This window comes from Dipodomys spectabilis, unplaced genomic scaffold (assembly GCF_019054845.1).
Source record: "Dipodomys spectabilis isolate Male_0828 unplaced genomic scaffold, ASM1905484v1 ptg000004l, whole genome shotgun sequence".
Lineage (NCBI taxonomy): Eukaryota > Metazoa > Chordata > Mammalia > Rodentia > Heteromyidae > Dipodomys > Dipodomys spectabilis.
In genome coordinates, this window is record NW_024870681.1 from 10067677 (window position 1) to 10084655 (window position 16979).

The following is a 16979-nucleotide window of genomic DNA, read 5'->3' on the forward strand; positions in this document are numbered from 1 at the left end:
GGGGCTTGAATTCAGTACTTATGCTTTCAGTCAGCTGTTGTTTTGCTTTTGATACAACTAGTTTTTTATGAAAACCCAGGGATTTATATTTTAATCAACCCCCTGTTGATTCTCCTGCAGCTAACTTATCCTGTGGATTTTAGAAACTACTGTTTTGTATTGTTTTGTTTCAAAGTGTCTTGGGACTTGAACTCACTGTCTGGTTGCTGGACCTTAGCTTTTTTTTTTTTGGTTGGTCGTGGGGCTTGAACTCTGGGCCTGGGCGCTGTCCCTCAGCTCTTCAGCTCAAGGTGAGCGCTCTACCACTTGAGCTACAGCGCCACTTCCGGTTTTCTGGTGGTTTATTGGAGATAGGAGTCTCATGGTCTCTCCTGCCTGGGCTGGCTTTGAACCGTGATCCTCAGATCTCAGCCTCCTGAGTAGCTAGGATTACAGGCGTGAGCCACCAGCGCCCGGCCCCCTTACCTTTTTTGTTCAAGACCAGCACTCTGCCTCTTGAGCCACAGCTCCACTTCCAACTATTTTTCTGTTTGTTTCGTTTTGTCTTGCAGCCCTGGGACTTGAAACTTTGGGCCTGGGCTCTGTCCCTCAGCTCTTCACCTCAAGGCTAGTGTTCTACCACTGGAGCCACAGCACCACTTCTGGTTTTCTGGTGGTTAACTGGAGATAAGAGTCTCATGGACTTTACTGCCCAGGCTGACTTTGAACTGTGATCCTCATATCTCAGCCTCCTGAATAGCTAAGATTAGGGGCATGAAACACCAATATCTGGCTTGGAATTACTGTTTTTTAGATTTGTTACACATTGGGTGCTGGTGGCTCATGCCTATAATCCTAGCTACTTGGGAGGCTGATATTTGAGGATTACAGTTCAAAGCCAAGGGGACAGGAAAGTCTTTGAAACTTTCTCCAATTACCAGGAAAGCAGAAGTAGTGCTGTGGCTCAAACTGGTAGAGCATTAGCTTTGAGCAGAAAGAGCTCAGGGACAACAACAACAACAAATAGTTATCACACATCTAAGTGTACACACACACACACACACACACACACACACACACACACACACACACACTCAGGGACAACAACAAGTTATCACACATCTAAGTACACACACACATACTCTCACTCACACGTCCAGGGAAATAGATTTTCTGTCAAAAACACAAATTAAGACCTCTGTGTAAGTTGAAAACAATTCTATTAGTAAAATGACTAAATAGCATGTGCATTACTATTCTATTTCAAACAAACCATTTTCTGGATTCCAAAATGTTCAAGTTCAAAACTTTCAAGTTACTGTATTTATCCTTTCCTTACATACTTTTAGCATCCAAGGAACTTAAAAGTTTGTAATCTATAACTCTTGAAACCAAAGAGAGTTTGGGACACCACTGACTTTACTTCAGAGCCATCTTCTAAAAACTAAAAGGAGCATATTAATTAGTTCTAAGCCTAATTTTGTCAAGTCTCTTTATCAACCAAGATAAAGAATACAAAGTAATATTAAGAATGTAAACTATGCCGGCCTGGTAGCCTGTAATCCTAGCTCCAAAGGAGGCTGAGATCTGGGGATCCCAGTTCAAAGCCAGCCTGGGCAGGAAAGTCTGTGACTCTTATCTCCAATAAACCACCAGAAAACCAGAAGTGGCTGTGGCTCAAGCACCACAACCAGTCCAAAAAAAAAAGGAATGTAAACCAGGTGCTGGTGGCTCATGTCTATAATCCTAACTACTCAGGAGGCTGAAATGTGAGGAGTCATGGATTGAAGTCAGCATAGCCAGAAAAAGTCTGTGATACTCTTTTTTTTTGGGGGGGGGGGGGGGCTCGGTCGTGGGGCCTGAACTCTGGGCCTGGGCACTGTCCCTCCGCTCTTCAGTTCAAGGCTAGCGTACTACTACTTGAGCCACAGCGCCACTTCTGGCTTTTTTTCTTTTTGCTTATGTGGTGCTGAGGAATCAAACCCAGGGCCTCATGCACGCAAGGCAAGCACTCTACCACTGAGCCACCTTCCCAGCCCCTTGTTATACTCTTATCTCCAAAAAAATACTTAAAAAAAAAAAGCTGAAAGTTGAGCTGTGGCTCAAATGGTAGAGTACTAGCTCTGTGCAAAAAAGCTCAGAGATAGCACCCAGGCCCTAAGTTCAAGCCCCAGGACTGGCACAAACCAAAAAGATTAAGAATGTAGTGTGCTGTGTATGAATATATTTTTTAATAAGGTAGACAAACAAGAGACAGACAGGCATTTTTCCATGCCAAAGCAGTTTCCTCACAACTGATAAAGCATTCTTAAAGACTGGAGTTGTTTGCACAACATCTGTAACGTCAATTCATAGCCTAATCTACCATCTATATTCAGAAGTCAAGTAAGATTCCCAAAGGCAAAATTTCCAATTTGTTTTGTCTGGAAAGTTCAGGGTAAAGGTAATAAAACCAAGACTCCTCTGCTGATTCACTGGGAAAACATGTGTTTGCCTCACTCCTTCACTAGGAACAAAAGGAGTCAGTGGTTAGTCTGGAATGTGATTCATTGGGAATATCTGGATGATAAATAAATGAAAGAAGATGATAAATGGCTGCCTGTAGGACTTGCCAAAGCATTTTTCCCCCATCAGTTGAGGGCCTAGAACTAGGCCTGGGCACTGTCTCTGAGTTCTTTTGCTCAAGGCTGGTACTACCACTGTAAGCCACAGTACTACTACTGAGTTTTGACCAGTTAGCTGGAGATAAAGAGTCTCACAGGGACTTTTTTGCACCAGCTGGCTTTGAACAATGATCCTCAGATCTCAGCTCCCTAAGAGGCTAGGGTTACAGGCACATGAGGCACTGTCACCCAACCTTTTTTTTTTTTTTTAAATAAGAGAAAAGAGCTTGACTTTTTTAGGACTTCAGAAACCCTTTTTCATACATAGGAATTCTACTCCTCAAGTTTTTTTTTTTTTTTTGGTCCGGTCATGGGGCCTGAACTCTGGGCCTGGGCACTGTCCCTCAGCTCTTCAACTCAAGGCTAGTGCTCTACCACCTGAGCCACAGTGCCACTTCCAGCTTTTTTCTTTTTGCTTATATGGTGCTGAGGATTCGAACCCAGGGCCTTGAGCATGCAAGGCAAGCGCTCTACCACTGAGCCACCTTCCCAGCCCATACTTCTCAAGTTTTTAAACCATTGTTTTTATCAGTATCAAAAAACAACTTATTTAGAATTATGGTCCATAGCAATAATTCTAGAAGGCTAGAGTATAAAACTACTGCTTCCAAGTGAGCCCTGAAAAGTTGACCGACTGCTCATACTTTGTAAAGATTCAAGTTACACCTCTTATCCCTCTCTATAAAAATGCCCAGTTTATTGCAGTTAGATACATTGGGTTTTTTAAATCCATTAGTAATTTCACAGGTATAAAATTCCATCTCATCTTTCTAATTTAATAAAATGCCTAAGAATATAATAATGTCTGTGTTATCACAGAGCAAGAATATAAGATCACAGAATAAAACGCATAAATAGAAAACAAAAGTATAAATTCTGTAGTATCTGATTATGATCCAAGTTACAGTGTATTATTTTAAGCCATTTTTATTACACTGGATTAGCCCATATCTTGTAAAGGTATGTTTTATCTTTCTTTAAACAAATAACCAGACTGGAGTCATGGCTCAAGTGGTAGAGTGTCAGCCTTGAGGAAAAAGGCAAGTGAGAGTATAAGGCCCTGAATTGTTATTTTGTTTTTGGTGTTGGAGCTTGATCTCAGGGACTGGATACTGTCCTTTAATTTTTTTGCTCAAGCTTGGAGCCCTATAGCTTGAACCACAACTCTACTTCCAGCTCTTTGGAGGTTAATTGGAGATAAGAGTCTCACCAACTTTTCTGCTTAGGCTGATTTGGAACCCTGATCCTCAGATCTCATCTCAGCCTCCTGAGGATTACAGGCATTGAGCCACTGGCAACTTACTTAAAAATTGTTTTCCCAAAAACAATTGTGTCAACAATAATTATGTGATATTTTGTTACATTTATACATTGTAGACTGGTCAATTGAAGATATTTAGGCTATGTATCATTTCAAAGATCTATTATTAAACCTTAGCAATTTGGTCACAAGGCTCTTCTAAGTATTCAGGAGCAATGGACTACATATTAACAAAGATAATTATTTTAACAGGTTATAAGCTGGATGCCAGTAGCTCACACCTATAACCCTAGCTATAATCTATCTGGAGGATCACAGTCAGTCTAGAGAAAAAAAGCTTGTGAGTCTCTGTCCCCAAAATAACCAGAAAAAAAGCAAGGGGTTAGAGGCACAGTTCAAATGGTAAGAGTGCTATGTTGCCAAGAAAGTGGAACAAGTGAGCAAGTATGAAGGTCCTGAGTTCAAATCCTCAGTACTAGAAAAGAAAAAAAAATCAAAATTGTTCAAAGTTTATACCTATCAAAATAAACTTAAATGGAGTTTTTTTTTAATCTTTCATTTAGAACACATTAATAAATAGTGACTTAAAAGCAGGAAATTATCCAGTCTGCATACCTCTTTCACTTGGCAAAAACCCAGTCCTGGAGATCTTGACTTCTTCTTTTGATGTGTTGGTACTCATAAGAGTTAAAACATGAGTCATTATTTGGGAAAAGAGCTAGTCTGCTCCCATCAAACAAAAGGCAAACATATCCTTTTCTCAGAAGGGCCTGTTGCTCTTCCCACAAGAGCCCTGAGTCACTACATGCTTATAGCCACAGTCATCGGCCTATAGAAATCAACATTAAGTCATACCAGAACCTGAAGTTTTGGCAATTTCCTCCTTCTTTTGTAAGATACATAGGTAAGCAATGAAGCATTAATAACAAGTCAAACAGAAATGATAGTGATAATGTTTGTTAACAGTTTTTCTGTGTGTAAGTGTGTCAGTGCTAGGGCTTAAACTCAGAGCATGGGCACTATCCCTGAGCTTTTTTGACCAAGGCTAGCACTATACCACTTGAACCACAGCTTTACTTCTGGCTTTTTGGGGGAAGTTGAGATAAAAGTTTCACAGACTTTCCTGCCTGGAATGGCTTTGAACTACAATCCTTAGATCTGTTTTCTGAGTTACTAGAATTAGAGGTATGAGCCACTGGTTCCCAGCCCTAATTCTTAAAATAAACAAATCCCTCTCATTTGCATTCCTAAATTTGAGAAAATCCAATGGTCAAAATATGTGAAAGAGAATTATTGTCAAACATATTCAGTCTTCTATTTATATTCAAGAGTTTGGATGCTTTTAAAAATTACAAAGTAAATATTGATAATCTTCTATTCTTCACTTGTTTAGGAGCTGGGCTCATTTGAAAGGGATATAGTATGTCTTTGTTAAACTTTTCTCCAGGAAATTGCTCCTCCTAGTGTCAAAAACTGCACACACCATACTATATGGGACTGAATTGTTATCCAATGGATCAATTCATTATTAAACAGAAGACTTTATAAACCATTAATGGAACACATAGCTTAGAAATTGTTCTTTAGTGGGCCGGGAAGGTGGCTCAGTGGCAGAGCGCTTGCCTTGCATGTATGAGGCCCTGGGTTCGATTCCTCAGCACCACATAAGCAAAAAGAAAAAAGCTGGAAGTGGCGCTGTGGCTCAAGTGGTAGAGCGCTAGCCTTGAGCTGAAGAGCTGAGGGACAGCACCCAGGCCCAGAGTTCAGTCCCCACGACCGGACCCAAAAAAAAAACAGAAAAAGCTGGAAGTGATGCTATGGCTCAAGTCGTAGAGCACTGTCCTTGAGCAAAATGAAGCTCAGGGATAGTACCCAGGCCCTGAATTCAAGCCCCAGGAATAGCACCAAAAACAAAAACAAAAAAAGCTGGAAGTGGAGCTGTGGCTCAAATGGTAGAGTGCTGCCCTGAGGAAAAAAGATAAGGAATAATGCCTGGACACTGAGTTCAAGCTCTAGTGTAGCATACACAGAAAAAAATCCTTGAACAAAAAGTTCAGAGATAGTGCCTGGGCTCTGAGCCAAGACTGGGGGAAAAGAAAAAAAGAAATTGTTCTTTAATCTTATCATAAGAGCTATGATTTGAATCATAATATATGTGCACATAAAGGGGTATACTTGAGATACATTTCTTGTTAAGTAGCAAAATTTGTTTTAGCCTAGTTGTTACAGAATTATAAGTACTAACATGCTGTTAATGGTAAATAAATATAGGATCTAATGAGTGCTAGCTTAGCATAAATCTGGCCCAGATTTCAGGGGCTGACATGGAAGAGAAGAGTGGTAGCTTAGAATGAAATCTTAGTAGCTTATATTATTTGCCAGGCAAAACTTGCTCACACAGTGATAACATGCCTCCATAAGAAAGAAAAACATGGAAGTGATGCAAGGGTGCTCGCCTTGAGCTGAAGAGCTCAGGGACGGCACCAAGGCCCAGAATTCAAGCCCCATAACCAACACGGACATACACACACAAAACAACAACAACAACAACAAAAACAGAAGAATTATAGTTTGCACATGCGATTTACTCCCTAATTGTTGTTTATTAAACTACAATATGGGCAAATCAAATGATAAGCACATTGATACTGAATAAAGTGATAAAAAAAAAAAATCACATCTTAAATCATGGAACCTGTTTGTCTAAATTAAGCAAACCCAAATGCTAACAGTCTGTTTTAGGGATACATTATTTGGTGAAGCACAATTATTATTTTATTACAAGAATGATATTTTAATTAGCTTTAAGTAGAGTTTATAGCACTAGAGATAAAGGGTTGTTAACAAACATAGTAACAGTAACAAATGGACATATGATTAGTCTGAGGCATTATCCTGTAAACATATTTTTTGTGTAGATTCAGTTCGTAACATTTACACAAAGCACAATGTAAGGGTATCTTACTACACTGTAGCACAAAGTAAGAGTATCTGAAGAGGCTAATTCAGAATGATTTTTTGTTTGTTGTTGTTTTTTTTTTGGTGTTGATCCTAGGGCTTGAACTCAGGGCCTGGCTACTGTATTTGAGCTTTTTGTTTGCTCAAGACTAGCAGTGTACAACTTGAGCCACAGTTTCACTTTCAGCTTTTTTTTTTCCTTAGGAGTTGGAGATAAAGAGTCTCACAGGCGTTCTTGCTTGTGCTGGCCTCAAACCACCATTCTCAGATCTCAGCAAACTAAGTAGCTAGGACTACAGACTTAAGTAATCGGTGCCCAGCTAATTTTTTCATTCATATATTCTATATGAAAATGAACTGAATTTCTGAACTGGCAAGCAGAAGATGAACACTACTGCTGAACACTGCTAATGCACACACTTTAGTTCGGTTCTACCCCTCCACATGAATGAATGATACATTAACAGAATTTAAAGTTAAATGAGGAAATTTGCAGCAATTATAGTTATCATTAAGAACACATGCACAAATTTTCAAAAACTAAAAATGTAACTTATTTCCTACCTTTATTTTTTAAAGCCATGTTCAGCATTTTAAATTATGCTATGATTGCCAGGCACTGATGGCTCAAGCCTGTAATCCTAGCTACTCAGGCAGGTAAGATCTCAGGATCATGGTGCAAAGCCAGCCCCAGCAGAAAAGTCCCCATGAGACTCTTATCTCTAATTAACTACTCAAAAACTGGAAATGACACTATGGCTCTAGTGGTAGAACGCTACTGTTGAATATAAAGAGGCTCAGGGACAAAGTTCAGGCCCTGAATTCAAGTCCCACAATGGACAAAAATAAAATAAAAATAAATTATGCTATGACATAGGCTATATTAAAATTAAGTACAATAAATGGTCATTTTGGGGCTGGGAAGATGGCTCAGTGGTAGAGCGCTTGCCTTGCATGCCTGAGGCCCTGTGTTCCATTCCCCAGCACCACATAAGCAAAAAGAAAAAAAGCTGGAAGTGGTGCTATGGCTCAAGTGGTAGAGCACTACCCTTGAGCTGAAGAGCTGAGGGACAGTGCCTAGGCCCAGAATTCAGGCCCCACGACCAGACCCCCCCCCCCCCCAAAAAAAAAAAAAAAAGAAATGGTCATTTTTAGAGTAAGAGCTAAAGCACAGAAGTTGCAAATTATTGCTTGCTTAAAAAATTATTGTAAGAGTAATGATACAACCACATATTGTCAATCTTATATGTACTAGGCACTATGCTGAGTAATAAAAATGCACTATTTCATTTATTCCTGTAACTAGCCTCTGGAGATAGGTGCTATTATTATCACTTCTATTTATTGTTAATAAACTGGGTTTAAATGTTAAGATATTTGCCAAATATTATACAGCTATTAATATTGGAATACATTCCAACCCAGCAATTTTATGAATATTCTGAATAATCTAAATATTCTCTACATCCTCTCATGATAGGAATCTGTATATATATATGTATACATATGTGTGTATATACATTTCCCCTCCCCAGTACCAAGGTTTGAACTCAGGGCATTTTGCTTGCTGAGCTAGCTTGCCTGGCTAGCACTCTAGTACTTGAGTCATGCTTCCAGCCTGACCTTGTTTTTGGCGGTTGTGGGGCTTGAAGCCAGGCACTGTCCCTGACTTCTTCAGCTCAAGGCTAGTGCTCTACCACCTCCGTCACAGCACCACTTCCAGTATTCTGGTGGTTAATTGGAGATAAGAGTCTCATGGACTTTACTGCCTGAGCTGGCTTTGAAGGCAATCTTCAGATCTCAGCCTCCTGAGTAGTTAGGATTACAGGCGTGAGCCACCAGCGCCTGCCTGGCTCAGCCTGACTTTTTACTTGTCACTCTGGAGTTGGAGTTTCTCAGTCTTTTGTGCCCAGGCTTCCTTTGATCCTCTCCATCTTAGCTTACTGAGTAGCTAGGACTACTGGTTAGTAGTAATGTGAGCCACTAATGCAATGCTTGCATATTTTTTATTTGTTTTTCCAGTGCTAGGAATCAAATTCTGGGCTTTGTACATGCTAGGCAAGTTCTCTACCGTGGAGCTACATTCCCAGCCCAGCATATTCTCGAATATTAATGAAAAGATGGAACTATTCTTACCACTGAACCTGACACTGGGCATGCTATGGGAGTTATATCCTACATGTAAATATGTAGGTCACAATGGTAAAAGGGTGGTAACTGCTGAACTAATGAATACATGTGGAAAACTATTAAGAAAAGTATTTTCACTCACATGTACTAATTGATCTTATATTGACAAAATTAATAGGCATAAATATGAAAATAATAGAATGTCTATAAGCTAAGTAGAGCCATTCTGTTTTTCACTGAAGTTGCTCTAAATATATATTTATCCAAAACAAAACCTGCAAATATAGTATGATGTATTGTTTGTACTAGCAATGCCACCTAGTGGTGGCCAAATATAGGCACAGTTCAAAACAGTTTCAGAAGAGCCGTTTTAAAAATAATTGATTAAAGTACTTTACAGAATGTGACAAATGCTATCAATTCCTTTTTAATTGTTTGCCAGAAAAAAATTATTGTACTTACAGACATATTAGTCAAGTTTAGTGTTTTGAGATTTACAGATATTCTGAAGCCCATTTACTAAACATTAAAATTACCAGAATTTACAAATGTGAAGCTTGAGTTCAAACTCCAGAACCACAAAAACAAAAATAGATAAATGAATGAATGAACAAATGAATCCAACAAACCAACTATAAAATTATAAAATTAGCAGAACAAATCGACTAACCTCTAGGTCCAATTAGCAATGAACTATGAAACAATCAGCTAGAAATGTGTCATTCAATGGTAGAGCACAAGGCTGTCATATGTAAGACTCTGAGTTCAATTCCCAGTAGTGAAACAAAAAACAAAATAAAAGAATACCAAAATACCCATCCAAGTGCATATGTGGCATCTCTGGACCCAAATCTCTTTTGATGAACAATAGATGAACAAGTGTACAGATTATAAACTTTACATGTAATTTTGTATACTTAACATTAATTTCAACTACTAAAATAATAATTGTATAAGCAACAGAATCATTACTCAAAATCTGGAGGGCAGAAAAAGTTCCTGACTAATTTAAATTTATAACATTATTTGTTTAACTGGTTATTTTTCTTGTCTCCTTTTAAATCCTCAAGAAAGCCACACAAATTCCAAACCAAACTTAAAAGTAATGATAAGAAACTGGAAGAGAGGAAGGGAAGGGGTGACACTGTCCAAAAAGAAATGCACTCATTACCTGACTTATGTAACTGTAACCCCTTGGTACACCACCTTTACAGTAACAATTAAAAAAATATATATATATGTATATATATATTTTTTAAAGTAATGATTTGAGGATCTGGATGCTTGCAAAACACAAATCCTAAGATTTTAACTTCTGAAGTAAAAGCCTCAATAAGAAGAAAAATCTCATTTTTGTTCATTAAAGGAAGTTCTTACCAGATAAAGCAGAAAGGTATGCAGCCCTGTTCCAAGCCCAACAGAGGACAAAATCCCCAAGCCTATCCAATAGGCATACAAAAGGAACTGTTTCTCTATACGTTGCACATACTGAAAAACAAAAGGGATGAGATAAAAAACAGATGTTTACACAGCCATGTGATATGTACATACTATTGACAAAATTAAACAAACCGTTAAAATAAGTTTAAGAATAAAATCTTTACAAAGAAGCCTAATAGTTTAGTATAAGACAGCAAGATGAGGGGAAATTATATATACCTGAAATAAAGCTAACATAGCAAAACAGCAAAGTAAGGTTAAGGTATTATAAGACTGAAAAGCAGTGGCTCACACCTGTAATTCTAGCTACTCAGGATGAGGAGATCTGAGGATTTTGGTTCAGGCAGGAAAGTCCAAATAAACCACCAAACCAAACCAAACCAAACTGGAAGTAGAACTGTGGCTCAATGTGGTAGAGCATTAACCTTGAGCATAAAGGTCCAGGGACAGTGCCCAGGCATTGACTTCAAGCCCCATGATTGACAAAAAAAAAAAAAAAAGAATTAAAAATTTGGAGCTATCTACAACTTACAAAATTTTATGTAACAAAATATATAGTAGTAGGAAAGGGGTGATTATATAGTATTTGTGAATCTAATACATTTTTTCAGTAAAAAAAATTATAATAAAATTTGTATATTTAAGACAAGTATGTTTTTCAAAAGAGCAAAATGAAGTCTAGCGAGAAACTTGTTGAAGAAATATAGACTTATTTCTAGAGAAGTTTTCCAGTTTGGGTAAGGAAACTCAGAAAGCTATTTCATCACAAATTCTTAGTAAATGCATAAAATTATTTAAAAGGAAGGGGTGGGATTGGGAAAGATGTGGAAGAATGATAGAAGGGGTGACATCAATGTAGATGTGTTATACTTGAAATGCATATAAAACTATAAAAACTGTAAAACCCCAAAAGTAAATTGCTTCAAATATAAAACAATTACCACTTTAGAAGCATTTATTCTTATAGCAGATTAATAATGTTTGTTTATTTAATGTAAGGTAGTAACAAAATTTTCTATTTTTCCATTACGAATACATTTATAGACTTCAAGCAAGAGAACTTAATATTTCATACAAATAAAACCTAACCCTCAACTCAGGACAAGTCCCATCTATTTGAATATATCATACAAGATACAGTGTAACTTGGGTGTTAAAGTAGCTTACTCTAGCTATTTGAAAGGCTAAGAATGAAAGGATTGTGGTTTGAGGTCAGATGGGGCAGAAAAGTTAGTGAAACCCATTCCCCTTTGATAGCTGGGCACAGCCGTGTGCACCTATCATTCCTAAACTGGGTGGGAGGCTGAGATCAGGCCAGATTAGGTAGAAAAACTGTGACTGTTCCATGGAGTGAAGCTGGACACATTAGTTTGAACCTGTGACCCCAGCAATGCTGGGAAACCTAAAGCAGGTAGATCAAAGCAAAAGGCAGATAACCAAGACTTTGGCAGAGATGAAAGGATTTATGCTGCTTTGACTGAATGGTTTTAAAAGGCATTAACCCTGGGACCCTGGCTCACTCCTATAATCCTAGTTACTCAGGAGGCTGAGATCTGAGGCTCTTGGTTCAAAGTCAGCCCAGGAAGGACAGGTCTGTGAGACTCTTACCACCAATTAGCCAACAAAAAGCCAGAAGTGAAGCTGTAGCTCAAGTGGCAGAGCACTAACTTTGAGCAAAAAAGCTCAGGGGCAGTGCCCCAGGTCATGACTGGTAAAAAAAGAAAATAACAACAACAACAAAAGAAAAACACATAAAGCATGGCTTAATAGGAGAATGCTTGCCTAACAAGCACAAGGCCCTGAGTTCAAGTACAGTGAAAAAAAATTAAGATATCAGTTATGAGAAATTAAAAATACAAACCTAATTCTTAAAATGTTGAGTGTAGAAAAATCTATAATGCATTTATTCCATTCTGAAACTTTCTGGGGTCAACAGAATGTGTAAGACTAGAAAAAAACTTGCTAAATCTCTTACCTGTTGATGTGCTCCTTCAACATAATACGTAGCTATGAGCACAGCAAGCAGCAGTAAAAAAGACACCACAAGGCTTTGACGATGCCATAATCTTAAAAAACAAATTAAAGAATAAAAATAAAATCTCACATTTATCTCACTTTGAGGAACCAACCAGCATTCTCAACATAATTATTAAAGCAGACTTGGGGATAAAGGAAGGATTCAAAGACTTCTGAGCGTAGAACCTATTCTATCATAAACTCCATTATAGCCTTTTCCAAGTCTAATCTTGTCTACATTTTAAATTGTAAATGAAACAGCACTGACATTCAGTCAGGGGCACTGAGCCAGAAATCTTTAGTGCTTTTAGCAAGTTCAAGACACTTAACTTATTCTATTAACCTAACCTATACTTATTTTGGTTCTTCATGTTGTTCCTAAATGAGCTGAACATGTTTTAAAATAGTTTATAAAACTTAAGTACAATAAAAGTATATGATAATAATATAGATAACTTTGTGTGGTAATAGTACAGATAACTTGGAAGGCAAGCAAGAAAATTATAGGATGTGTAAAGTTCAACTTGCTTATGATATCTGAAACAGGGTTTATAAGTACTAAGTTTAAAGACAGAAGACATTATCATGGTAGAGTCCTTCTTCGTTGGTTCAATCTATCAGCAAACTGCCACGTATCCTGAACCTTGTCCTGCGATAGACTCAGTGTATCTAATGTGTACAAGCCTGACTTCTGTTGAGGGCAAAATCAGGAGGAAAATTACTATCACATTTTCCCTTGAAAGATCCAACATTAGACAGTAGAAAACTATAAAAGTCCACTAAGCAAATTCCAACATATAGCCTCATCTATTTTTCTTTGAACAAAATTCCCTACTCTGTTTTTTTCTCAAAATATAGGAAAGAAAATAAATATGTTCTTATGATAATATTCTAAACTTAATCTACTTTGAGGAAGCAGTTGGCAGGGAGCAGGATATGATGAGGACTTCTTAAATTAGACAATAGGTTTATATAAAAAAAGAAAAAAAGATTCTTTACTTTGAGGTCCATTCCTTCAAGATTACAAGAGTTTCCAAAGAAAAATACTGCAAGGTAATGAGTGGCTGTCTCCATAGGACAATATTTTGTCTTTCTTCTCGATCCCTCCTCTTCTTTTCATTCACTGATGAGGGATCTGAAAAATATTAGCAGAAATGTTGAAATGGAAATCTTAGCACTCTTTTTCAAACTAATTATGAATTCATCCATCTTCCTATCCTATACTTGAAAGACTACATATAAAACCTCAAAAGCAGAAACATGATTCACATGTAGGTCATGAAAGTTTAAACAGCAAGAACTAAGGTAAACTGGCACTGGTGGCACACACCTGTAATACTAGCTACTCAGAATTTCTGGCTGAGATTTGAGGATTACAGTTTGAAGTCAGTAGGAAAGTCCCTGAGACTCCTTATCTCCAACTAACCACTGAAAAGCTAGAAGTGAAGCTGTAGCTCAAGTGATACAGTGCCAGCCTAGAGCAGAAAAAGCAAGGGAGAGGATCCAGACCTTGAGTTCCAGTCCTACTACCAATACCAAAAACAAAAAAAAAAAAACCTGAATAAAAACAAACAAATAAACAACAACTAAGCTGAGATCACCCCTTCTGTAGAGGAGGCAACCTTTGGAACACAATACTAATGAACAAAAGTCGTCCAGTGTAAGCGTATCTAAACTCTACAACATAAAGCCAAGATTTGTGATCGATTCTTGTAACTTAAGCCTCCTTGGTATTTGCCTTTACATTTGTCTGTCTCTACCCTGTTAGTAGAAATCTGACTGCTATTGAATGAATTCTTTTCTCATGTCTTGGAGAGGGGTGGTACAATGTATGAGTGCTTAAAGAGAGGTGTACCCATATCCTGGGTAACCATTAAAGTAAGTCCTTTAATCTTGAAACAGCAACTAGTCCAGACGCATCAATACCTACTAGTTCAGAAAGGAAATGCATAATCATAATTACTACTCTTATTTTGATGCTAGGGATTGAATCTGGGTCCACATGTATGCTATACACGTATTCTACCACTGAATTTCACCCCCAAACTATAGCTATCACTTTTAAATCAGTGTTAAGAGAACAACTGAGGCTACAAAGTTTAATGACCCCTGCCACTCTCCCAAAACAAAACAAAAACCCACCAGGCTTTCCTTTGCCAGTTCCTCCTTCTGACAGATTAAAAAAAAAAACCTTTGGGGAGAAAGTGTCCAAAATTAATAATACCAAAAATTTCAGCAGCTGAACAACAGATATTTAGGAAAGAACAAGTGTGGACTAAGTGCTTCTGCCCAATCTTAACATTATTCTTGTGATTATTTTACTGTCAGAACACAGGTTCTACTCTTTTATGTTACTGCAGGTCTAAATTGGGCCACCTTCTTTCTATAAAAGGTATTATTTGAATTTAACATCATACTACAGATCATACCATAGTTTAGATCTCAAAATGTGAAGGCACACAACTTAGTTCCAAATCCAGGCTCTGCCAGGTACCTTTTTTGGTGCCAGTCCTGCAGCTTGAATTCAGGACCTGGGCCTGATCCTTAGATCTCAGCCTCCTGAGTAGCTAGAATTACAGGCATGAACCACCAGGGCCTGGCAGCCAGGTACCATTTATGTGATCTTGGGCAAGTTAGTTAACATTGCTGTGCTTCAGTTTTCTCTTCTGTAAAGTGGAAGATAACAAGTACCTAGTTTTCAGGGTTAGTATAAGGATTAAGTAAGTTAATATATGTAAAATTCTCAGAAGAGTTCGACATTTAGTAAGACCCTACCTATGATTTGTTACTATTGGCTAACTCTGATGGCTCATGCTGATAATCCTAGACACTTGTGATCAGGAAAATTGAGGTTTGATGACACCGTAGGAAGAAAAGCTCATGAGATCCTGTCATCCTCTAGATGATGGTCTAGGGATGTGCCTAGGCAGGAAATAAAACCCTATCTTAAAATAACCAGAGCACAATGAGGACAAGGTAGGGAAATGGCTTAGAGGTAGACTGCCTGGCTAGCAAAGAGGCTCTGAGTTCAAATCCCAATCCTGAAAGAAAAAGATTTTGTTATTGCTGCCATCTAGACTTTACCTGTAAAATTTCCATTATGCTGTTCCTTGTTCATTGCTACACGTCTCTGGTCACAATTTTTTCCATTCTCTGCCATTTCATGGATCAGTAACTCTTGAGGAGCTAGTATGGCAAAATAAAACCTATCAATACATTATATTTTACTTTGCAGCTGAGATAGAATAAAACTACAGGAATAACATAGCAATATAAATATTTGTATGTTTATACTTTTTCTTTTTATAACCAAAATTTGAATGAGTAATTTGTATAAAAATTCTAGCACAACCTAAATGCTTTTAGTTACAAATGGAGGAAATTTATTCACATTAGAGTAAGGATTTCAGGCACTAGAACTCTCAAATATCAATTCAAAATATATCTTTTCATCAGTTCCATCTTTTAAACATTTTTTTGTGTGCCAGTTCTAGGACTTGAACTTAGGGCCTGGGTGTTCTCCCTGAAAGCTAGCACTTCACCTGAGCCACAGCTCCACTTCAGCTTTTTTTTTGGGTAGTTTGTTAGAGATAAGAGTCTCAGGAACTTTCCTGCGCAAACTGGAAATCCTCAGATCTCAGGCTCCTGAGTAGTTTGGATTATAGGCATGAGCCACCAATGCTTGATTATCTTTTAAGTATTTTGTCTTTCATAGTTCTTTCAGTGTTATTAGAGAAAATATAGACTATATTAACAAAGCTATCAGGAATGTTGACTGCTATATCTAAGGCCAAAGATTAGGGGTTTCCTTTTTTTTCCCCCCTGTAGGAACTAAGGGTTTAAGCTTAGAGCCTTGTACTCTTGCTTGACTTTTTGCTAATGGCCAGCATTCTACCACTTGAGTCACGGGAGTTACTTGATTATTTCCAGCATTTTTCTGGCTAACTGTAGATAAGAGTCTTGAGAATTTGTTCAGACAGACTTTGAACCTCTATCCTCAAATCTCAGCCTCGTGAGTAGCTAGAATTATTGGTAAGAGCCACTGGCACCCAGTTTCATATTAGTTTTCTGTAGGAAACAATGCTATGGAATTAGGCATAGAAAATAAAAATAATTAAATGTTTAAAATACATTAAGTGTACTCTATAACTTTTCATATTATATGTGTTTTTACCTTAGGATTTTTAAAAAACTTTTTGTAGTGTTGCTAATTGAATCCAAGACTACATACATCAGGGATGGGAATGTGGCTTAGTGGTAGAGTGCTTACCTAGCGCACATGAAGCCCTGGGTTTGATTCCTCAGTACCATATATTCAGAAAAAGTTGTAAGTGGCACTATGGCTAAAGTGGTAGAGTGCTAGCCTTGAGCAAAAGCAGCTTAGGGACAGTGCCCAGACCCTGAGTTCAAGCCCTAGGACTGGCCAAAAAGAAAAAAAAAAGAAAAAAAGATTACATACATGCTAGACAAAAGCTATATCACTGAGTTATATACCTAGCTCCAATTTTTACTTTAAAACATTGCCATAGCTG

The 16979-nt window shown here is 37.8% G+C and overlaps 1 protein-coding gene across 2 annotated transcripts in view; it reads right to left on the reverse strand.

The window, feature by feature from the left end:
* Vmp1 (vacuole membrane protein 1) overlaps nt 1-16979 on the reverse strand; it is a 104895-nt gene that overhangs the window by 60328 nt on the left and 27588 nt on the right. For both annotated transcript variants that reach the window (XM_042691770.1, XM_042691777.1), the window contains exons 2-5: nt 15532-15633; nt 13447-13582; nt 12407-12497; nt 10369-10479 (exon numbers count right to left, since the gene is read on the reverse strand). In XM_042691770.1, coding sequence (XP_042547704.1) covers nt 10369-10479; nt 12407-12497; nt 13447-13582; nt 15532-15607 — 414 coding nt within the window. In that variant the 5' untranslated portion in view covers nt 15608-15633. The remainder of the gene's footprint in view (nt 1-10368; nt 10480-12406; nt 12498-13446; nt 13583-15531; nt 15634-16979) is intronic.